Source organism: Anopheles darlingi, chromosome 2, assembly GCF_943734745.1.
Source record: "Anopheles darlingi chromosome 2, idAnoDarlMG_H_01, whole genome shotgun sequence".
NCBI classification, from domain to species: Eukaryota; Metazoa; Arthropoda; class Insecta; order Diptera; family Culicidae; genus Anopheles; species Anopheles darlingi.
This window is the reverse complement of record NC_064874.1, coordinates 91,390,822-91,413,399: the sequence shown is the minus strand read 5'-3', so window position 1 is coordinate 91,413,399 and position 22,578 is coordinate 91,390,822. Positions and strand designations below refer to the sequence as shown.

At 49.9% G+C, this 22,578-nt stretch overlaps 2 protein-coding genes across 2 annotated transcripts in view; both read left to right on the top strand.

Moving 5' to 3' along the window:
- LOC125952879 (beta-1,4-glucuronyltransferase 1-like) overlaps positions 1-22,578 on the top strand; it is a 78,930-nt gene that overhangs the window by 5,816 nt on the left and 50,536 nt on the right. The window lies entirely within an intron of this gene.
- Positions 375-22,298, top strand: LOC125952905 (uncharacterized). Its single transcript, XM_049682667.1, has 2 exons — positions 375-420; positions 21,848-22,298. Exons 1-2 carry the CDS (start codon positions 382-384, stop codon positions 22,169-22,171), a joined length of 363 nt encoding a protein of 120 aa, XP_049538624.1. The 5' UTR covers positions 375-381; the 3' UTR covers positions 22,172-22,298.

The following is a 22,578-nucleotide window of genomic DNA, read 5'->3' as shown; positions in this document are numbered from 1 at the left end:
GACGGTTTGAACAGCTGGATTTACCGGTACCCAGTGCTACTTCAAACTATGCTTCCCCCCCACCCTACCTTTGCGTGTGCTGCGTAACGCCAGTAGAAAGTGAGTCGCCAGCTGTTGGCACGCCAGAAGCCGCTGAGAACGCTGAAGCACGAAAGAAGGAAGCCAATTCGAGGAAGTGATACGAAAATAAACATTAAAATTCATAAGCCTCAATCATCGATCGCACTTTGCGCTGGGCTATTCGTTCGTGGGGGTGTGCGTTTCGAGAGAGTTTCCATGGGAAAAGCCCCGCGTTTTTCAGTTCCAAGCACGATTGGATCGCATCGCGCACAAGACGACGCAATAGACGACGCGTTGCTAAAGGCAACGAATGGAAAAGGAATGTCGATCGACGATCGTCCTCCGGTTGCTGCCGTTGTGGTACGCTAATTGAATTGGCTCGATCTCGATCTCGACGGCTCCGGATCGATGCGAACGTTCGCATCGACGTCGTTGTTGTTTTCCGCGGTGAACGATGGTGAACGAGAGGGGAGAGGGGCGTCAGAAAGTGTGCAAGGTCATCCGGTTTTCTCCAACCAACACAAACCCACATAACGCCCAAAGGGGGAGCGGGCGCGCGCGCGAGCTGCGCTGCGAAGTGATCTCCTACGATCGTCGATCGTCGGTTCGTGTTGAATTGAAGCCGACTTCGTTCCAATGATCTAAAATGCCTCCCCCACACTCGCTGGGTGGGTTGATGCTCGGAATACGATCAGCACTGGAAAGTCGACGATGGATACGATAGCCGCTCTCGGTTGCGCTACTCGGTTGATGATAATGATGATGAACCGGAAAGACCGGAACGATGGTGGAGCAATTTCTTATCAATTGTATGCTTCCGCTGGCCGGCCGTGTGGCCAGGCATTGTGTCAGAACGTTGCGTAGCAGAAGCAGCTCCACAACTCCAGACCTGATTCTAGTTCCTTCCCTCGAGCGGGGGGGTTTGAGCAACGGAAGAGGAGGCGATTGAGCAATCGCGGCTCTCGATGACCGACATCTCTGGTTTGGTACCGACGGCGGCGGCGGCGGCGTGACTATAGTGGTGCCGCGTCGTTGCCTTGGATGCGAAGAAAGTGGCGTTTCTGTGGCACACTACTCCTGGGTTTGTATGAACGTGCGCGAGCGCGCGTTGGCCTCGATTTTATGCCTTTTAACGGTGTACAAAAACCGAGCATCGCTTGGCGCGCGCAATCTTCGTTTTTGATTTCATTTTCCTCTCCAGCTGTTTTGTTTTTTGTTTTTTTTTGGTGCGCTGATGGAAACCAAATGGGGTTTAGGTCTGGCCACTACAGAAAAAAAAACACTCGCCACCTTGTAATTGTGAATGGCTTGTAATTGTGTGTATGCGGCAATAGAGTCCGGGCGACATAATTGGGCGCACAATTGACTTCACTTCGGGTTTCTGGTGCGATTCATTGCCTTGTGCGTTGCGTCAAACGAACCCCTCTCGATCGAGCATGGGCCGGAGCCGAAAAGATTGCGAAAAGCATGGATTCAGGTCACTGAGAGACGGTCAGATGAATGTGAGAGAGAGACAGAGAAGGAGAGCGAGTGATCGTCCATTAGCTCTAGTCTAGAGGCGTTGATCGCGCAACAGCAGAAAACATTCCGGAACTCGGACCGGAGTCGTTCCGCTGTTCGAACTGGGCGGCATGCTGTGGCCGGCGCACGTGTTTGACCTCGAAGTAATCAGCATTAAAGGGATAAGATGTATTCAACGGAATGAGGATTTCCTTCCTTTTCGGGTTCGGGTGCTGATGCTGTGGGAAGCCTTTGTCTGGATACAATGATCCATCGATGTCGACATTTTCAGACCAATTTGCAGACTATGGAGTATCGTGGAGACACTTTTATTTGTGTTTGAATCAGCTATAGTCCATGGTTTGCATTTAAAATTCTCGTTTGTAGCAGAGAAGTTCAGATTCTTGAATTACATGACCATTCCTTCTACAACCTTTTTCCAACTACGAATATATCGTCCATAAAAATAGTGGCGACGACGTTGTAACACTGCAGATGAATCTAGTAGTCCATCATCTGTGCTACTTCTATTGCAAATGATCAAAGTAAACATTGACGAGCAAAAGGTCGGCAAGAAACTCAATTCCTCGTCTCGTCCCTCATCGAATCCAGTTCTTCCTTGAAGGTATTTCCAGATATTCCAGCAACAGCAGCGAAACATGTTGGATCACAAATCGGTGAGTAATCAAACGCTGGGGTAATAAAAGGCACTCCGCGGAATCCCCTAATCCCCGGCTTCGATTAAAACGGTCAGCGACCGGAAATACCGACTCGAAGGCCACGTGACTCAGCGTCCGACGGTCAGTCAAGAAATCATAACATTTCGGTGAAGGCCCCACCACAAGGGGGTTCGTGGTCTCCATACAAGGGCCAGCCGTTCTTTGGTCGTCCTTTTCCCCTCTCTCCACTGCTCGCTCTCTCTGTTGCTCCAAGACTCAAAGGAAGGGCTCATCAATTATTTGGGAAGGCAATTTTCAATCAACCAAACCTGTTGAAGGCCACACGGGTACGACTCCTGTTGCGTTTTCACTCCTTATCTTCACCACAACCCGGGGACCGATCCCCGTGTGGCCGGTGATTGGCAGGAATCGTTCCGGTCCCTGCACACGTCGGGGGGTCCGGTCGGTTCGGAGTCGGTTCACCAATTATGGCTCCCGGGAAGATGGCGAGGAATCCGCGTGGAACGAGACCCCTTGACGACGGGGCGAGGAAAATTAATCCCTCTTCACTGCAGCTGAACACCGCCATCACACAGCGCGCGCCCGTGTCAGAGTCCTGTCAGAATGTGTCGGCTGCAGAGATTGACTTTTAAATGTCAAAATTCCTGACGCCTACTATTCGTGGGCTCCAATACGGATCGCGGATACACCAATACGGATCGCGCGATGATGAAGGGAAAATTCTGAAAATTATAATTTGAGAAGCGAGAGTTGAATAACATTTTCGGAGGGAACTAGCTGCAGGCAATAGCATTCCAATGCACCTTCGATGTTCTGCAACTTCCTCGAAACCACAACCGAAGTGCCGGAGCGCACCTTGACATCACGGACATTACACAATCGAATCGTTGTTCAGTTCCCAAGCACACGCGGCCACTGCACGGCTGCTGTCCTTCGGCTTTGGCTCTGCCATTCCAGCGACGCGATGCACCAAGCTGCAGTTGACGTTTTGAGTGCCACGTTGTGCCGTCGTGCGATTCTCGATGCGACAACTCGATGATCACGATCGCTCTTCAACGCGAAAACCGCAAGAGACCTTCAACGGAAAGGGAAATCGGAATGCGCCTTTGAATACGAAAGAAAAAACACACACACAAACACACTAAAAAGGTTAGACCCCTGTTGCGTGACGACTCCTTGGTCTTTGGGCCACAAGCACCGGAATGTTCCTTTGGAATGTTCGATGTTTATGTAGCGCCCAACGGGAGGTGTTGTGAGTTTTCTTAATTTTCCCAAAACAATGAAAGATGACCAGTGGCCGTTCGCCAACCGACGGCATCAGCGTTGGTGCTAGCATATGGGGTAGGCAACCAACCACTATTTGGCCCGTGGCCAACCACCACCACGGGGAGCGGTTGGCCTGCCGTTGCCAGTGCTCCGTGCGTTTATGCTTCGGATAAAGGAGCCGCGTGCCGATGCGCCTAATTAAGGTGCACGACCGAATGGTAGGACAGTGCAAGGCAAATTAGGTCACCGAACGGCTCCTTTCGGCTCTTGGCCCGGGCCGCCAGCTGATGGTCCTTTATCATCATTAGATGTCCACCTTCGACCACCATTCACCGTGTGCGCCAGGCACAACCCGCATAAACATGCACTGGCCTCGATGCGGTGAACATGTCGCCGTGTTGGCCGTGAAGCAGAGCGCGCTCGGATGCGCCATCGGATGCCTTTTTGGCTTCGGCTTATGTGCAACTTCCGGTCCAGCCATTCCGTAGTCCCATGCGCCCACCCCGTATGATGGCTTCGACGGGTTTTGGGAATTGTTTCCCGAACCTGCCATGTTATTGGCAGTTTTTGTTTGGTATTTTCACGCCAAGGGTGGAGAGGGGTGGTGGTTCCAAGGATAGCCGTTCCATGTGCCAGAGCCCGCCAGGATTGAGATTTTCGGGGCGTTTCCGGTTTTATGCTTTCGTTTCGGAATTATCATGCCATTTCCGTTCGATGTTCTCAAAGTGTGGGCTCTGCTGCTGTGTCCTTTTCTAACATTATCCTTGATCTGACACAGGCACACATAGAGTTTGTCCATGTTCCTGGTGTCCTGGTGCCAACGAGCAACGAGTGCCAGGCAGAACGATAACGATTCGACGCCGTAGCTCTAACGCCGGAAACACTTTCCTGTGCTTATCGCGATTGGAAGACAAGCGCACGAGCGGAATGTGAAGCATAAAAACAGGCGCCCGAGCATGAGAGTGTGGAAACATAGTTCCAGTCACACAGTTCCAGTCCCAAATGGATGGCTGGCGATGGTGAAAATAGAAACCTTGTCATTAGCCGTGGCCACACGGGGCGAAAATTTGCGCGCAAATTTGCACATTAATGCCAAAATGTTTTCGCTTCGTGTGGCAGGGGTAAAACCCCGAAAATTTATGCCGAAATGTCAAACGTATTGTTTTCATCTGTGTTTTGGCCGCTGAAGTTGATTTCCGAATAAATGTTGCAGTTTTTAACGATTTTGTTGCTGTTGCTGTTATATTTATATTAAAAATGCAAAAACAATACGAAAAGAACCTACATTTTCGTAAATAAAGCGTTCGATAGCGTCAAGGGTTCAGCGAAAAAGTCCGCGGACGTATAAAAGTTTGACAGCGTGTAAGGGTTACGCGAAACCGTTTTGACATTAATTTTTTCGTTTGCGCTAGGGTTTTCGCCCCGTGTGGCCACGGCTATTGGTTGAACCGCAAATCGCCGAAACCAAACATTCCATGGCCATTGCCAACGTGTAGCTGCGCTACGTTGTTGTTGTCTCCAATGAAACATGAGCATCGACATAACAACATCGACATCGGACTGGCATATTGATTAGCACCGGTATACCAGCAGAGTGTGGACATCATTCACCGAATAACACTGTTCCTTCGATGTTGTTTCGGCGTTGCTATTAATAAAATCGACTGCCAGAAATGGTAATACCGCTCAGAGTATGTAAGCAGGAACGATGGAATAATGAGAATAAGCCCCTACCGCCCAGTGCCGGTTGCCGCAACACAAACACGCAAACAGGATTCTCAATCCGATGAAAATCTGCATCTGGAAAAAAAAACACATCTGTCAGGCATACATTTATATCGTCTTGTTGGCGGATTTTAGCGGCTCCGAAAGGATTTGCTTCCGTCAAATCGAAACGCCCGACGCGCGGGTGGCGCGGGTGTTTTATTTTTTTACTGCTACAGTCCAATCGGAAGCTTTGGGTTCCATTCTATGTGCCTCCGCGGCTGGCGGCTTGCAGCTTGTCTTGTCGCATTAAATGTGAATCGAACGCGTTGACGCATTGCATATGAATTCCGCATCGGTCCAAATGTGGACCGTCTGTGGACCGCTGGGGAGCTGTGGGTGGCCCCAATCCAGCGACGGTTTTGTTTTGTCGTGTCGTCAAACGCCCTTTTCCCGGTATTGACGCTTGATCGACAGTTGGTGTTGAAAATGGAACTTTGGAATATGAAATGTCAACGATTTTAACGCACGCTCAAGGCACTGTTTGCATCGAATTTGATTGTTAATCAATTTGGGTATTATTTGAGCAAAAGCCAACGCAGATTGTTTCTAATATGTTTTAGATAAATCATTTCCTCCGTCAATTTAACATTATGGCGTTGGTAAAATGTAGCAATCCAAGATGAAGTAGCACACCAAAATCACTGCTTTTGTTGCTCTGATTGTTCATGTTCTACATAATTCCCCCTGTTTTTAAATTCCCTTCCAAACTGCTGCCGCTGACCTACAATCCAATTCATTGCCACGCCAAAGATGCTGCGATCTGCGAGATGCGCAATCCCACGCCCCGTTCTCCATTGTAGTGCCGTGCAAAACAAAAGCAAAAGGTACAAAGCAAATCGCGCAAAACCGCGACCGGAAGTGAACAGTTTCGCGCACACCAAAAGCAATACTTTTTTGGCCGAAGGCGGAGCAGTTCATTTTTTTTTGCGAGCTTCGAGCTGGGGCTTCGAGATTTAACTGTTTCTCCCCCCGGGTACAGAACAGCTGTGTGCTACGTGAATGGGGCCTGGTTGGTCTCTCTCTCTCTCTCTCTCTCTCTCTCTCTCTCTCTCTCTCTCTCTCTCTCTCTCTCTCTCTCTCTCTCTCTCTCTCTCTCTCTCTCTCTCTCTCTGTCTGTGTGTGCGAGATTGATTGCCGTCGGCCTCTCAGATCAGATCCCATCAGAATTGCATTGCCCCCCCAGCACGTGGGGGGAGTGGTACAACATAGTGCTATGCGCCGCTATGCGGAAATTGCGTTCCAGGCACACCAAACACATATACATACACACGCGCTTAGTTAGTAGTTTGACCGTCACATGGATGGTCACAATCAAACGGAGGCCGGAGGAGGGGGGGCAAACTCCACTGCAGGTCGTGCTCGGCCATTTTCCTTTCACTGGCGCTCAACGGGCTGACGTGTTCGGGGCGATTTTTATGCTGCTTTTTTTCGCTTCTCTATGTTTCTGCATTTTATGTGTCTCACTTTCCCTCTATCTCACACACACACACACACTCGTACTCGCTCGACTGTGTTTCGCTCTCTGTTCCACTTTGACTTTCACAAGTGCACAAGGGGGAGTATTGAGGGGTAGGAGGGGTGGAGCATCACTACCACCATCACTCACGCCTATCTTGCTGCTGCTGCAGCGGCTGCTACTGGCGCGGTCTGTCATGCTCGTTATGCTCTCTGCAGCAAACATATACTTTTCTATCGGGGCCTCGGTTCAGTCTGCGGCTGCGGCTGCGGCTACGTCCCTGGTCGGGGGTCTGGACCACCCACACCCCCCTCCCCCACCCTATCTGTCTGTGTGGTGTGTGTGGCGCAACGTTATGCTCACGTTTCTCGGCACCCTTTCCCACCCCTTTGGCGGGGTTTTGTGCTCTAGCGAACATTGAAACTGTTACTCCCCTGGCAAAGGCCCCGACCCCGAACCACCAACCGGAATGCGGTGTTTGTTGCGGTGGCTTCGGGGTTTTCCAATTTTTGGTGCATTTTTGGCCACCAAAAACCCCGGGACGCCCGGAGGGTACCACCATCTGGTGCTAGTGCGCCCACCAGCCCACCTTCGGATTATTGGCAAACCACACACAAACACACTGACGACGACCACCACGAGGGTTTGGTTGACGCTCTCTCGCGAGGGTTCGCGTTATTGACCACTTCCGGTGAGCAAGAGATGAGGGGGAGTGTATGATTATGCCGGACCACCGTGTGGTCAGAAACAAAAACAAAAACAAACCCTCCTAGGGTGCCGAGTTCGGATGTCCAGGTCCAGGATACACGTACACACGGGGGATCCTTCCGGGGATGAAGTGCTTTCACCGACGCAGAGAGAATTGCTGCAGCGCGAGGCGCGTTCGATCAGACGCTTGTTGTTGTGACGCTTTTTTTCTTTAATTTTATCCTTTTCACCTGAGGGTATGCTTTCTCCTTCTCCAGTTGCCGAAATCTGGCGCCGAAAAATCCGGAGGTAGTTTATGCTGTAGGCGAACTTTTGAATTTCAGATTCGTCTATTCGGGATGCCAGAGCATGCCAGCTGCCAGGAGGATGCCAGCAAGAAGGCACCATCCTACCCTTATCGCAGCATCTGCGAATTCTAAGTTATGTGACATCGCGGCGCGTTCGATTATGGCATAAATCGGGAGCGGGAGGAAAATTTATTTGATTTTCCTATTCCTCGGGAGGGGATGGGAACAAACACTCTCAACTAGCGCCTTCCGGAGGTCGCGCCGAATTTGAATTCCTTCAGCGAGATCCGATGGTGAAATCGCAAATCGGTGAATGCCATTGGCCAAAGCGAATCCGTTTTCTGGCGAATCACTTCCGACCGATGAGCAAAACCACAAAACTGAAGTTTTCTTCTTCTTCCGACTCGGCGTTTTTATACCTTCGCCAAGCGGCATTCCCATGAATAAAAAGGGAACCAGTGAGACAGTCAGCAGATACCTTGGTTGCGGGAGGTGGTTGTGCAAAACAGGTCGTTTCTTTTCGTTTGACGTCCCTAGCGTCCAACGTCCGGCGTCAATTGTCAAATCGCGGTTAATCGTTGCTGACATCTGCGGCTGGCACACAGTCTTCGCTCGCCCGGGACAGGCACAATCATGCAACCTCCTCCACACACACACACACTGAGTTGAGCTGTTGAAAGATTGCAAATCGCCTTAATTCTCTGTTGGGGAAGGTTTTCGTTTTGTTTTTCCGTTTTTTTCCCCGAACCGATCGTTCCGATCACTCGAAAACAGAAAAGGTCAAATCGAGAAGTCGTCTACCAAGTGGTGGTGGTGAGGTAGTGCCGAGGGCCGAGGGAAATCTCTACTTTGGGCATCGATTTTCCCGCTTGGGATTCAATTGATTCGATTGGCTGGAGCAGGGAGGGAAAAGGTGAGGGAGGGGGCATCCCGGAAACCAGGAACTATGCACCGATCACCAACGTGGACGGTGGACGTCACAGCAAGCAAATTGGCCTCGGCTGGTTTGGCATTTTGGGCAGGTGATCCAGCGTGAGCATTTCAGCTTCATTAGCTCTCCGGTGTCGTTGGTTTACGTGGGAAATTTGTTGAAAACAGCTAGGTAGGACTGACGGACGGACGGCGATGGCGGATGGCGGTAGTGGCACCGCGGGTTGATTGGTTCGTTCGAGGTTCTGTACCGACCGGATCCGGAGCACTACAAACGGTTCTGGCCTAGATCGTTCTTTAATTAGTGGGGCTGATGTTTGCAATGCTGGTCTAATGACAATTTAAGTTGGATGTTATGGATCTCTTCCAATGCATGTTCCAAAATACTGAAAACATTAAGGAAACATTAATCAAAGATATAAAAATGAAAGAAAAAAGGATAACCAAACAGAAAAAAACCATTTCATTTGTTAAATTAAATGAAATGAAGCTTTAAATTATAGTTAAAAATCATAAAACGAAACATCATCACCAAACTTTGGATACTAGAAAATAGAAGATGATAATTAACATTCAAATAACGAACCTAAACAAAGAAAAAGCTAAACTATTCAATTTTATGCTAAATATTGATAACTACGTTTTCATGTAGTATATTTATAGTAAAATTAATAATTTAACTATTTTTAAAATAACTGTGTAAAAGAAAATATTGATCGTACAAACTGTAACAATGATATCAGCCACTAAGATCTGGAACAGTTAGAGTTACATCCAACTCTAGGCCAAGTAAAAGGCCAAGTAATGATTTTGAAGTAAAAAAAAATTGCTGCCCAGCCTTCTCTTCCCTCGCCACCATTGAACCAAAAACTAATCTAGCGATGTGTTAAATCGAATTGGCGAATCTCGAGCTAACGGAACGGAGCCCGTAAAACACTTCGCGCATGGCCAACGCCCCCCCTCGGTTCTCGTTCGCCCCCCCCCCCCCTCCTTCTAACCGCGCGGCATCGTCGGCGAGTTTCTTTCGCGTCACGCTGGTGCCGTAAGCTTCCGGCGACCGATCGCTGAAACGGTGGTGGTGGCGGCCGCGGACGGCGATGTAAATTCACCGCAAAACAGTTTACCGTGAGTACTTCCGGCGAGATAGCCGGTAGAGGAGGGGGCACGAGAACCCCCCCTACACCCGTCGGCATTTGCCTGTTGCATTCTCGAGTTTCGTAATGGCGACGATAACGAGACGTTGTTTCTTCAAAAATCTTTAAAATATTTTCAACCCACTAGTGGGGGGTGAGAGCACTTCAAACTCTCCCTTTCTCAACATCTCTCCCCAACCCATGTTTGGGGCGGAAGTTTTGTGGCCCAGACTGGCTGGCAAGCGTTGCAAACTGTTGCAAACCGCGGTGTTCCAGTGAAAGTAACATGACCGCGTGCCGCACGTTGCACCACACCAGACCAGAGTCTCCGTGTTGCAGCATTTCCCTCGGTCCATCCGCTGGTTCGCAGTTTGTTTTCCGCCGAAGATAAAGTCGGAAGGTTTTTCCAAGTCAGAAGTCGGTTTGGGGTGACTTGTTAGCTGGCTGGCCGGCTGGCTGGCTCGTTCGTTAAGTAGCTGCCAGCACCCACCAGACGTGGAGAGAGAGAGCTGCAATGAAGACGTCGACAAGTCGCTTGGGCTGCTTGGTAGAGACCGGCCAGAGGAATCGGAGTTGGGGCGCGGTGCACCAACCGGGGTTTGTAAACGTAAACTTTTCGATCGTTATTTTATCGCTTTCCGCGCTCAGACTGTTTCGTTATGGTCGCCGTCGTCGTCGTCTTAGTTATGCGAAGCGGAGAGTTATCCATTCCACATCACACGATCAATCTCTACTCCCTTTTTCCTCTCTCTGCTCATACTCTGGTCTGCCAACCTTAATCCACGGAGGTTTTGTAAATTTGTTTATTGCATCAACGGATTTGCGTTCGTCTGCAACGCGCGCGCGTCTTCGTCGTTTTGTGTGCTCGCACTTTCTTGCTAGCGATGTTGTTTGTTTGTTTTTCTCTGCAGTGTCACACTTTAATGCACTTTTCGGCGTCGTCTCTTAATGAGATCCTTTTGCACAAGACGGGACGCGATCGATTGGTGCCGCGCCGGTTGTGCAAATAAAGCCAACAGATGAAACACAACAACGGGGCGATCATTAAATGGCAGCTAGGCCAGTGTGAATCCAATTAATTCGCAATCTGCCAACTGCCACAGTGTTCGCTAACAAGCTGCCGTTGCTGGTTTGGAATCGCAATGACGACACTGCTGGCTAGCTGGCAATTTCATGTCCGATTTCGCGTTCGCCGTATTGGCAATTGGTTCGCCCTTCGCGGAATGCACATAATGACCACCCGCCCTGCCACGGTCACTTAAAGACATTCGTGTTTTGCTTAAAGCCCGTAGCCAAAGAATGCTTTAACTTCGCGAATGAATCCTTGTTCCTGCTGTTGCTGGTGCTCCTCGTGAATGCTGCGAGCACACAAGACGTCCAATTCCATCATCCAGAGAGCATCATCATCATCATCGTCGTCATTCGCCGCTTCTCTTCGCACTCGCCACGTTGTCCTTGAGTGTTTCCAGATGTCCTGCGAGCACCCTGGAAGCAGCACCATCTATACAGCATCAGAACCGGGAGGCTTAAGTTAATGAAATGAGAAAAGCTGCTGGGCATGGACTGCTGGAGGAGGTGGGGCAGGAGATAAGGCGAATGAAGGAACTTGCATCCCGGCGAACAGGGGAATTGTCTTGGGACTACCGGGAGGGAATTGAAGAACTTCTCGCTATTCAGGGGACGAAGCACAAAATGCGCGCTCTGTGCTGTATGTTTCCCGGGTTGTCGCTGGCGCTGGCTCTTCCTCTTCAAACAGCGCCCAACGTCACCCAGCGCTTTGGGAATGTTCGCTGCAGTTTATCCGTTTGGCTCTGGTGGTGAGCTTCCTGGTGCTATTCCTGTCCATGGCACTTCCGTACTGGGTCCTTCTTTTGCTCAGTTTTTTCCTCTTCATATCCGTCGAAGGCTGTGAAGACGAAGCGGTTTTTTGGGGGGGAGGACCAGAGAACAGTAGAAGCAGCGGTAGGAGGAGGAGGAGATAACTGCAAAGGAGTGCAATTTTGCGTTCAGGACATTCGAAATGAAGTGGTTGGTGGTGCAAAGTTTTGCTCACAGACACATTAGGGCCCATGCTCTGGTGTGCTTTTGTGAACGGACCATTGAAGCGTTTCCGCCGAGTGTGTGTGTCTGTCTGTGTGTGTGTGTGTCTCTCTTTCTCTCTCGAGTTTCCACTCGAAAAAGCGCCGTCTAAATGCTCGAGTTGCAAATGTTTTCTTTCAAAATGTCGCTCCATGCAAACAGAACCGTGAACGCCACGCTATCCTAGGCCAAAGATGTGAAGGATAAAAGTTCATCCAAATGTGTTTTTCGTCCACACAGATTTTTTTTTCTAATTTGAATTTGACAAGCAGCAAGTTTTCGATAGGAAAGGCCTTCTGTGTTCTGCTGCCGTCACGATGGAAAAGTCGTAGGGCCAACTAGGACATAGCCACTGGACTTTTGAGAGGTAGTTTTGAAGCAGGCTTTTATGCAAAAAAAAAAAAACATCCGATTTCGATCCTGCTGCCCGCAGCAGACGTAGAGGACGTTTATAGGCGTTCAAGAGTCGGTTGCTAGGGATATGGAATGGTATAGTCTAGCGACTGAATCGAAGAACCCACCCTCCTTTATCCTTAGCGATGCTTTGGAATGCTTCCGAATTCCGAAATTCGTTTAATCGATACCCGGCGCCACCTGAAGGCATCCGGTGTGGTGTAGGTGGTGGGCTGAGGCAACCAGACAGACAGAAAAAACATGAAAGACAGAGAGAGAGAGAGAGATAGCGAGAGTGAAGCTTTAGCTGCCTAGGAAAATGTAGTCATTTTTCGTGTATGTATGTGTTGTGTGGATGGATAGTTGAATGCTTTTACAGCCAGTCCGGGGTGAGGGCCGAGCCTAGGGCTTGGTGTTCGGTAGTCTATCGAGCTGGCACACCATCGCGTAGAACGAAAGTGGGACGAACGAACCTTTTTCGGAATCGCTGCCGTCGCGCTGCCTCGCTGTGAGTCGGAGAGTCATGAATACAAAATGAAGTATTTGTGGCATGACTTGACGATACGTTTTAATCGCGTATCGGCGCTGTGTAGCAACGATGCCGCCACCAACAAACGGCAACGGGGACGACAATGATGATAATAATAATAACAGAATGTCGCCTCGCCTTCCACACATCCCCCCGGTTTTCTATCTACTTCCCCCCCGGTTTTCTATCTACTTCCCCCCCCGGTTTCTCTATTCCCAGGCATCGGCTTTGGAGCTGATGCGATACGCGAAACCAATAGAGTTTTCCGCTGTCACCGTGGTTACCATTGGCGTGTGATGGGGTTAGGGTAGCAACCGGGACGGGGGAATGCAAGCGCACACGAAGTCAAGAAGAGAATTCAAGCGGGCCAGAGGGGGGCCAGGAATGGCAATTTACGCACGTCGGTGGCGACGGCTTTCCAGAAACCATATACCTCTTCTACGGTGGCACAAGAAGGCTTCCGACGAAAGCTTCTTCGCCCTGTCAGTCGTGATGGTGGTGGTGGTGGCGGTATGGTATGTTGATGAAAGGAATATGTGGAAAAATATTTCCCCGATCCTGCACCGGGGCGGGGCACATTCTTCCGCTACTTGGATGCACACAATGCCTGAGCGATGGCAAGGCGAAAGGTTATTTCATGCCATGCCGGGAAAATATGGAGATTTTTCGACTCAACCTGTGGATGTCTTGATGTGGGAGGTGGCTGGATAGCAGCGCTGGATGAAAAGTCGCGTAGGTGAAATTATTTTGCCAGTAGCAGGAAAGGGAGGAGGGGAGACGAAGCTGACGTAACTGTATACGGGAGTAGATTGTATTCCTCTCTATTTTTTTGGGAAATGTTAAAGTGGAGAGGGTTAGGTTTCAGCTACGTCGCTTGACTTGTCCTGTTGTATATTCTTAAATTCAACGACCAACGACTTATTTTTAATTTTGTTTAAGGTTTATAATGGTTTAAGATCAACGATTATCTTCTTACTTCCTGCCAGGACGCTATCCAGCATCCTAACAAACTGGGATATTTGCTACTGCATAACGCTGTGTCTTTTAAAGAAGGACACATTGATCTTTACTTGGTGAACTTCATGATTCGGACTTATCTTTGCAATGTCCTTGCACGATCGAAAACTGGATCAAGAGTTGTAAATTGCTGCTAGATAGTCATTCATTCGATGGTTTTAATAAGTGCTTACCAACATTGTTGCACTTTGGGTACGAATATGAAGATCATCCCCATAGTATACCCCATAAAAAAGAAAAAAAGAATGCTTAATTAGAGCCCAGAGATGAGAAACGATATCCAGCTGAACCGCAAACCAAGCAGCAACACGTTGGCTTCGAACAGTGTGTTTTATCTACTCCGATGGGGTTGAATTGCCCCATCGGATGCTTTTTAAAACGCAATTGAACCGCACCTTGGTGGATTCCCTTCGCCTATTTATCCGCCGTACCATTTGCTGTCGTGTTCGTCGTCGCCATTGTCGTGGTTTACGGCTCTATTCGACTCTTGGCAGCATCCTTTCCTGCCGCACAGAGACAAAACCATGCACCGTGCGCGCAAGCTATCGTCGCTCGCATCGTATCGTTGTGTCTCGTCGTGATATTGGCATAATTTATACGTTCATTTCCTGCGGCCAGTAACGACTCAACCCAAAGGAGGACCGGCTGCCGGTCAACCGGTAAAGTGGGGAGGCGAAAGGATAATCAGCGTAATATTGTTTCACACCCAACCAGCCCCGAGCTTCTGGTGTTCTGGTGGCAAACATGAAACACGGAGCACTCTTCGGGCACTTCGGCTTAATTTTCGTATCATTAGAGTGTGTGTGTGTGTGCCCGGCGGATCGGCTGCTGAATGCCATCCTGCCACATCCCGCGGCAGCACACACTCCGGAGGAACCGGCCACTACCAACCTACTGCTCCCAGCCAAGGCCGTAAATTGTGAACTTTAAGCTGCACGACTGCACGGGAACCAGCCGCAGCCGTATCCGGGGAGACCAAGCAGCGAGCCTGTTGCACTTGGCACGAGCTGGCTTGGCTTGGAAAGCGACCGAACAACAAAAAAAAAACTAGTAAATAAATATGGCGAGCAGACCGCCATTTTTTAACTCATTTTATGCGTCCATGCGTCGGTGAAAAGTGGCTACTTAACCTCGTCAACACTCCCGAGATCGATCCGGACGATCCGGAACTAATCAATGTACGTATCGAGTGCGCACCCTTTGGTGTTCGCGATGCAGCCGTTTGGAAAGCTGTTTCTCGAGGAAGAGAAACGAGTTCGTTGGGTGGGTGGGTGGGGGTCAAAGTTTTCTCAGCCGGAAAAGCAGGCTATTAAGTTTGTTGCAAAATCACTCGCAACTATATCGAATATCGTGGTAAAAACTCGCCCAAGGCTTCTCCTCGTTCACCGGCTGCTGCAACTGGAACCGTTCTTCGTGTCTGATAAGCGGCCGGCCTCTTGTCTGGAACAGTGAACGCGTGCAAATTGGTTTCTTAAAGTGGAAGGACATTATACTCGTTCGTTTGCACTCTCTCTGCCTGTCTATGCTTCTTGCGTTGAGGCGTGATCGTTTCCTTGGTATCATCTTCCGCGCTGTTACCATGCAGCGCATCACCGATGGTGAGCTTGGGGAACTGTTATGCTGCTCCTGCAAGGCAGGAGACGTTGCACCGCTGGGCGCTCTCGGCCAGGATATTAAATTAAATTAAATTAAATTGAATTACAAAATGAGAGACGACATAAATAAGGTTCGCGTGGTGGTGTGGCGGTGAACGCGAGCATAAACAAGAGGCATCCTCGTGTTCTCGTGTAGACGGCCCATAGACCAGATGCCGATGATGATGGCGCAACATGATACGGTTCTCGGCAAAGCACAAAACCTTGGCACTCCACATGGCCAACATACACATGGACACATACATACACACACAATAGGACTCGAGTAGCGCATAAGGGTGATGGTGAGAAAATTGTCATCTTCCAGCACAGTAGTGCAGCAGCATATACGCCTTGCGGGGTCCGTGGACCGCAGTATCACTTACGCGTTCGAGTGCAATTGAATTCTTCTCAACTGCACCACCACCACCCCGGGTACGGGAGCTGACGAAGAAGCGCCGAGTGAATGCAATGGTGCACAAGTCCCGGGCAAGAAAGACTTTCGGAGTGGAACCATCGGACGACGGCCCGCGGACCATCGCGGGACTATAATTTCGAGCTCACGTTCTGTTGGTTCGCCGGACGAAGTCGTCTGGAATCTCCAGGGAAAGAGGTTGAGGAAGGACAAGTTGTTTGCATTGTGTGGCGCAATCGGTCGCTCCGCGATGGCCGCGATCGCAACCACGCTACCCCCCCTCCCGGTCCTATGGGCGGAATGTTTCATTCCGTCTCGATTTGCCTTCATTACGTGCCAGCGCCAGAGGGGCCAGAGGGAAGGATGAACACCGTCTTCACTCTAGCTTCCTCCTCCTAGACGTCGTCGTCGCCACGGTGGTTGTCGTCGTCGCGCATCCTTGCTATAAATATTTTGATTTGCTATTAAAATTCCGCGGTTAAACAACAACTGCAACCGAGTGCCGGGCGTTCTTGGTCGGTAATTAAGGTCCCCTCTACCATGCCGCTTCGGTGGAATGGGGCTCGGGGCATTTTCGAATTGATTGATTCCCACTCCGCCTGGTGGGGAACCGGCCGGACCGAGTGTAACAGCTGTCCAGGCTCGGGCCAGATGATCAAACTCGTGATCTGGTTTTTATGTTACCCCTGGAAGCCGTTTGGTTGTTGATTACGGTAACAAATTACGGTTGAGACTGCGCTGCATTCCGCTGGCCGCTGGATCGCTGGTGCGTGATTGCGTGATCCTGTGGGATCAATTTCCTTTTGCTGAGACGACCTTGAGAGGTGGATTTATATGTTTTCATGTTCCGTTTTTTTTCTTCTATTTTTTGCCCCCGGTCATTAGCTCGCTACCGTGATGCTGCGTGATGCTGAGAGGCCTTAAGGCATGTTGATACCAAGTTCTACGTCTTATATGTCATCATGATTCATGTATCTGGTTTCTATTGCACTGGTCTTGAGCTAAGAAGTGATTTCCCTCTATATTTATCTTACAGTTTACATCGGTTTGGTTATCTTATAAGTTCCTCATAAAATTCATGTAAACGAAGGTTACTGCTAGGCTCGTCAATACCTTTCTATTCAATTATTTTGTTTTGATTATATGAAAATTATTCTTCATTTTAAAAATAAAACGGACTTGTGTTCCTTTACTTCACCGTCTTCTGGGAATTGGAATAAACGAGACTAAGAATAAGAATCATTCATTTCATTTCGCTTCCCTTGATGAATTGAATCTAGATTACAAATTACTTTTTGATGAAGGCTCGAGCCGAAATCAATACAAATTGTCCTGCATGACGTTCCGTCATAAAATATTTCCCAGATCGACCACAAGTAAAGCTCTAAAGGGTTTCAAATGAAATTAAATTCGGATTGTGCCCCGTATCGGTGTATTTGACTTACACACACATACATTCCTTGTGAACCAACAAGTCCTTTCCGTCTCTTCCTGATGGATTTTCTATTTTCAATAAAGAATCACTTAGTAGGACAATCTTGCTTCCGCGCCGAGGCGGCATCGGAGGCAACAAAGTTCCGAGGGAAAGTTTCAGCATTCTTCTGAATGCCATAAAACGTCCTGCTGCAACAGCAGCGGCAGCAGCAAGAGGACCTCTTTCTTCTCGTTTCGTTTAATGCACGGTCACGGATGACGACGATAAAAGTTGCCTCATCTGGTCGCGCTTGCCTCATCCCGAAATGTAATAAAGAAGTAATTCCAAAGTGTAGCGCGCGAGCTACAGAAGTGCCGTTGCCGTTTCGAAATGGCTCACAATGTTAACAACGATGTGTCCCTCTACTCACATCCCAAAAAGTCATTTCGCTAGGCAAACCACCTCGTCAGACACCTTTGGCCGTTTCGGCGCCCAAGATCCAACCAACGCCACTAACCGTGCGGAATAGTAGAATGGTTAGTTTTAAAGTTTCCGGGATCGTTCGCTCGAAACGGTCCGGTCCTCAAGTGGGACTACTGTGCTCTCGATGGCTTGGTTGCAGACTGCTACTGCTGGTGCTACTGCACTTATGCTGCATTGCAGTGACACACACACACACACACCGCAACCGGCCATGAGACCGCGGAAATTCACCAGCGAGCGAGCAAACGCAAACCTTCTTTGGGCAAGGCCCGGCCCCACCGAAGGCAAAGGCCCCCACGGGACCATTAGTGTTCGCAGTGCGCGAACTGCTGTTCCGTGTCGAGCCCGTCGTGGTGGTGGTGTGTGGTCTGCCTGCTGGTCTCCCCTTTGCCACATAACCACATATTATGACAAACAAACAACGAACACAAGAAAAAAAAAAATGGTGAGAAAAAGAACTGCCGAGCGCTGCGGAGTGCAGCCAAGCATTAAACAAGCTGCCAGCCAAAAGCGTTCTTAGGCGATTTGTCTGCATTTACCGCGAAACCATCATCAATCAGTTGCAAACGAAATGCGATGCCGCGCGCCCCCGTTGTCCGACGTGTTCCGTGAGAAGTTACCACCAAGGGAGGCGCCTAAGCTTAGGCCTGTTATCGAGCTTTCATGTCGCTTGTCAACACATGCGAGACACTGCAGCAGGCATTCATTTCATTAGTGAGCCCACCAAGTCGCTAGGCTTAGGCGTAACTGGAATGACTTACTGTGTAATTCTCCAGTTAGGAAGGTTTCTGCCACCAGTAACTGTGTCCTAGACTTTTGGTCTAAGATTACGAACATCGTTGTTTACAACGGCTTGCCCGGTTCTTTCTGCAGGATAAGACTGTGGAATCGTAAAACCGAAGACATTAAAATAGGTAGCGCCACTCCATCTCCGGGCATGATTTGCCCGGTAGTCAAGCTGAAGGAGCTAATGATGATGCAGGGTGCAATAAAACTCGATGTGCGTCGCCGCACATACAGACATCACTGTCTGATGATTGCAACCAGAAAGGGCCCACCCGTACCGGACTGCGATAGTGTTTGTTGCGCGCGTAATTATATGGCACGGTATGTTATGTTATGTACGCCCTTGCGCCAACACACTTCTTGACTTGACTTGACTTGACTTGATTTGACCGGTAGCGAGTTACATCGTCCAACATCCTCCAACTTCTGCAGCCAATTAGCCGCATTGTCGAGGGCTCATCTCTCCTGGGGGGAGGGGGTGAGGGAAAAGGAGACCCCTAGGGTCAGGTCATCGATGTCAGTGACCTGCTTCCTAGCCTAGCGGTTATTCTCTATGCCTCTCTACGCACTTTACGCGCGCTACGCTCTTCAATACATGTCATCCATCGATGGACCATGGACTCGATGTGTGTCCTAAATACAAGAGACCTGCTACTGCGATGCTACCTACGGCATAACAGCAGCAGCAGCACCAGCAGCAGCACAGATCATCCACACGCTGATACGCGCGACTAGTACAGTACAGGTTGTTGACTTCGCACTTACCTCACTTAGCACGCGCGTGATCGCGTGTCGATCGGTCCGGCGACCGATCCCATCGACGGCACCTCCGAATCTGGATCAGTCATCTGGCCAGGGGCCAATGGACAGGGGTGTTTATTCCATTTCGGTTCGTTACACACACCTTTTTCGTCCCGCAAGCGAATGAACCTTTGATCCGTCTTGCGCCTGGCGCGTCGCGAGTTCTCGATGAGGCGAAGACACTGGTCCAACGACGCGCGAGCGCGCGCCCGCTCTAGTCCTTAACCTTCGCGCCAACGCTAGGCCGGAGTGCCGCCTCGCTTCCGTTGCCACCATCATCCACCCCGGGTTCTGGTGCCTTTCCGTCCCCTTTCATCTCAGTCTGTTTTCCTTTATTTTCGCAAATTAGTCTCGGAGCGTGTCGGACTGACCGGCGGCGGCGGCGGCGCGAGGAATCTCTCGTGAGCCATCCTCAGCGTACCGTGACGCCTGTAGCGTCCACTTGCAGTCGCGTGGAACGCCCGAGATATAGTCACTTCCTGGCCGTAGCGGTGGTGGTGCTACTGCTTTGTCTTAATTCTCTCTCTCTCTCTCTCTCTCTCACTCCCGCTCCATCGTTGCTCCGTAATCCGATTCGGTGGTACGATTAATGGGAATAGACAGGTCTTGGCCAGGTTCTTACGCTACAGTTTTCCTGGTGGAAGGAAACTCTCGGCAGCGCTCCACGTCGGTATGCAAAATTCTCGCACCGCATAAGAAGCGATAAGAATCGAAATCGTTCTCCTCGCCGCCGCCGCCACCATAGGTCATGGACCCTCACGTTCCCAGTGTGGCGCACAGGTGAGGCACACAGCGCACCGACCTGTAATTTACAATTTGGAGTTTTGATTCCTCCATCCGATTGAGGAGTGATTCGATGGTTTTTTGGTTGCCCCGCAGCTGCGGACCGCTACCACAAGGGGTCGTTGACGCGTTCGGCACGGCCGAGGGGTTGTCCACCGATGTTGTGACTTAGACAAAAAGGCTGAGACCTCGAACGACGACGACGACGCACGGAATGGAAACTAAGACCAACTTTCCATTCTCTGTTCCAACAACCGTGACGATGGGGCGGTGGCCACAGAACAGGTCTGCTCTGGTCTGACCGATGGACCTTCCGATGGAAGGTGCCTAACGAATTCCTCTGGAGGCCGAACCGAACGCTCCAAAACGAGCGTTGGGGTCTTCATTTAATTTCTACTCCATCCACGGCAAGCGGAGAGGTAATTTTGGTCCAAAAGGGTGGCACGGGCAAGGCCGTCAGCGTAATGTGGTCAGCGTCCACCATCGATTGCAGTTCATTGCCACGCGATGATCACCGAAAATCGATTAAGCCTTTTTGTAGCCTTTTCTCAGACCTTGCGCCTAGTAACAAGACGCGGGGTGTGTGTGTGTGTGTCGAGGTTGTCGTACTCATCATCAGCCACCACGTGACCATCGGTGGACCGATCGGTCTGAACAGACCTTTGCTCGATGAGTTCTTAAAGAAAAAGTCCGATCGGAATTAAGGTCCATCGTCATCGCCATTCGTTAGCGGACGTGCGCGCGCGTCAACACCAATTGCCTCTGTGTGTGCCAACACAGAGAGAGAGAGAGCTGCCCAAGATGGACGTTACCATCACCGGGCAACCTGCTCCGCGGTGTTGATCATCGACTCGGTAATCCAATTCAATCCACCACGGTAAACGGTGGTGGTTGGAGCTGGCTAAGTGACGCAAGGGCTGTTCCGTACCTTAAGGGCCCAACGATAACAGTCTTCTGCCGTTGGTCCCTTGTGGAGGGATAAAGTAGTGAAGATTGATGGACCCCCGGACGTCGTTTCGGTCATCGCGACCACTGTCTGTGTGTGTGTGTGTGTGTGTGTGTGTCCGCTATCTCCGCTCTCCCCAGGGGGTGTCTTCGGCCTCGAGGCTCGTTATTTCCTTCCAACGAAATAATTGACCATCATCAATTGGGGACTGTGCCAAGCGAGCGAACCAGTGTGCGAGGGTATGTTCTATCACACATGGGACCTTGCTCACGCCGTGTGCATAGCGATAGCGGATAGCCACGCGGGCTTCTTTATTGCTTAGTTTAATAGATCAAATCGATTATCGGCTGACTTTGGGCGCTCGCTTGTCATCATCATGCTGGCGGCTTCGATCGATCGGTGCCACCGCCACCAGCACCACGCGCCTCGAAACCTTGATGACGATGCTCAGAAGATGAAGATGATGATGATGATGATGACGATGAAGAGAGCGCGCGCTTGATGCTTGGTTGCTGTGTGTGTGTTTGAGTAGCTGTACTTTTGATTGTTTGCTCAACAGCCGCGACAGCCGGTTTCGGGGCGAAAGGCGGCGACGACGACGACGAACTCGTTCACGTTATGTTGTTACACCGCGTGCGCACACCGTGTACACAACCTTTTACACCGAAGCTAATGTGTGGAGATGTGTTTTTTTTTTCTAACGATTTCCTCTAGCGTCACCTATACCTCTCTAACCCGTACTCTTTCTCTCTCTCTCTTTCTCTTTATCTACCTTTGTAGGTAAGCAGCATCTTCAAAGACGAATCTTGGTGGAACGCCGTTGGAAGTGGCAAGCATGAGGTGCGGTGGTGGGCCGCGGAAGGGGGTTTTGCAGCGGAGGGTGAGAATTTCATCACGTCGCATGTGGCGCAAACGGCTCGCAACATGGGAAAAAAATGGGTAAACCATGGTGGCAGCAAAAATGAAAAGCGAAGATACTGTAAGGTAAACGCCAATGATCCAATGATCTCAACCGTACTTGGGCATAACGTCCAACATGACCAATGGCTGATTGGCAGCGTTCTCGCGTACATGACGCGATCTTTAAAGACCTTCCCAGGGTGACCAGTACAGCCTTTTTTGGCGTACTGGCGTGATGTGGTTGATCATTTACGCTGAAGGTTTAGAGCCTATGATCGACGGTTTTCGATCTGCGATATCGATCTTTTAGATTATCAGATTTTCATCAGCTCCCTGGCGCGTCTTTATTTCATTTACGGATTCCATTCTGCCGAAACATGTTATAGAACTTTTAAGAATGCTCAAGGTCTTCTCATAAACAAAATACTTCGGCAGTATTCAGGAATATTCGGCAGCAGCTCAGAAGCGTCACACATACTCCTGTTCCACCGATGACACTTCTATATTTACGTAGTAGGCCATGCTCTCACACCGTGACAGCTAATTAAATCAATCAAACTGTTTCATGGCCACATTCATCATGGTTTTGTTGTAAAACACAAACTATCCTT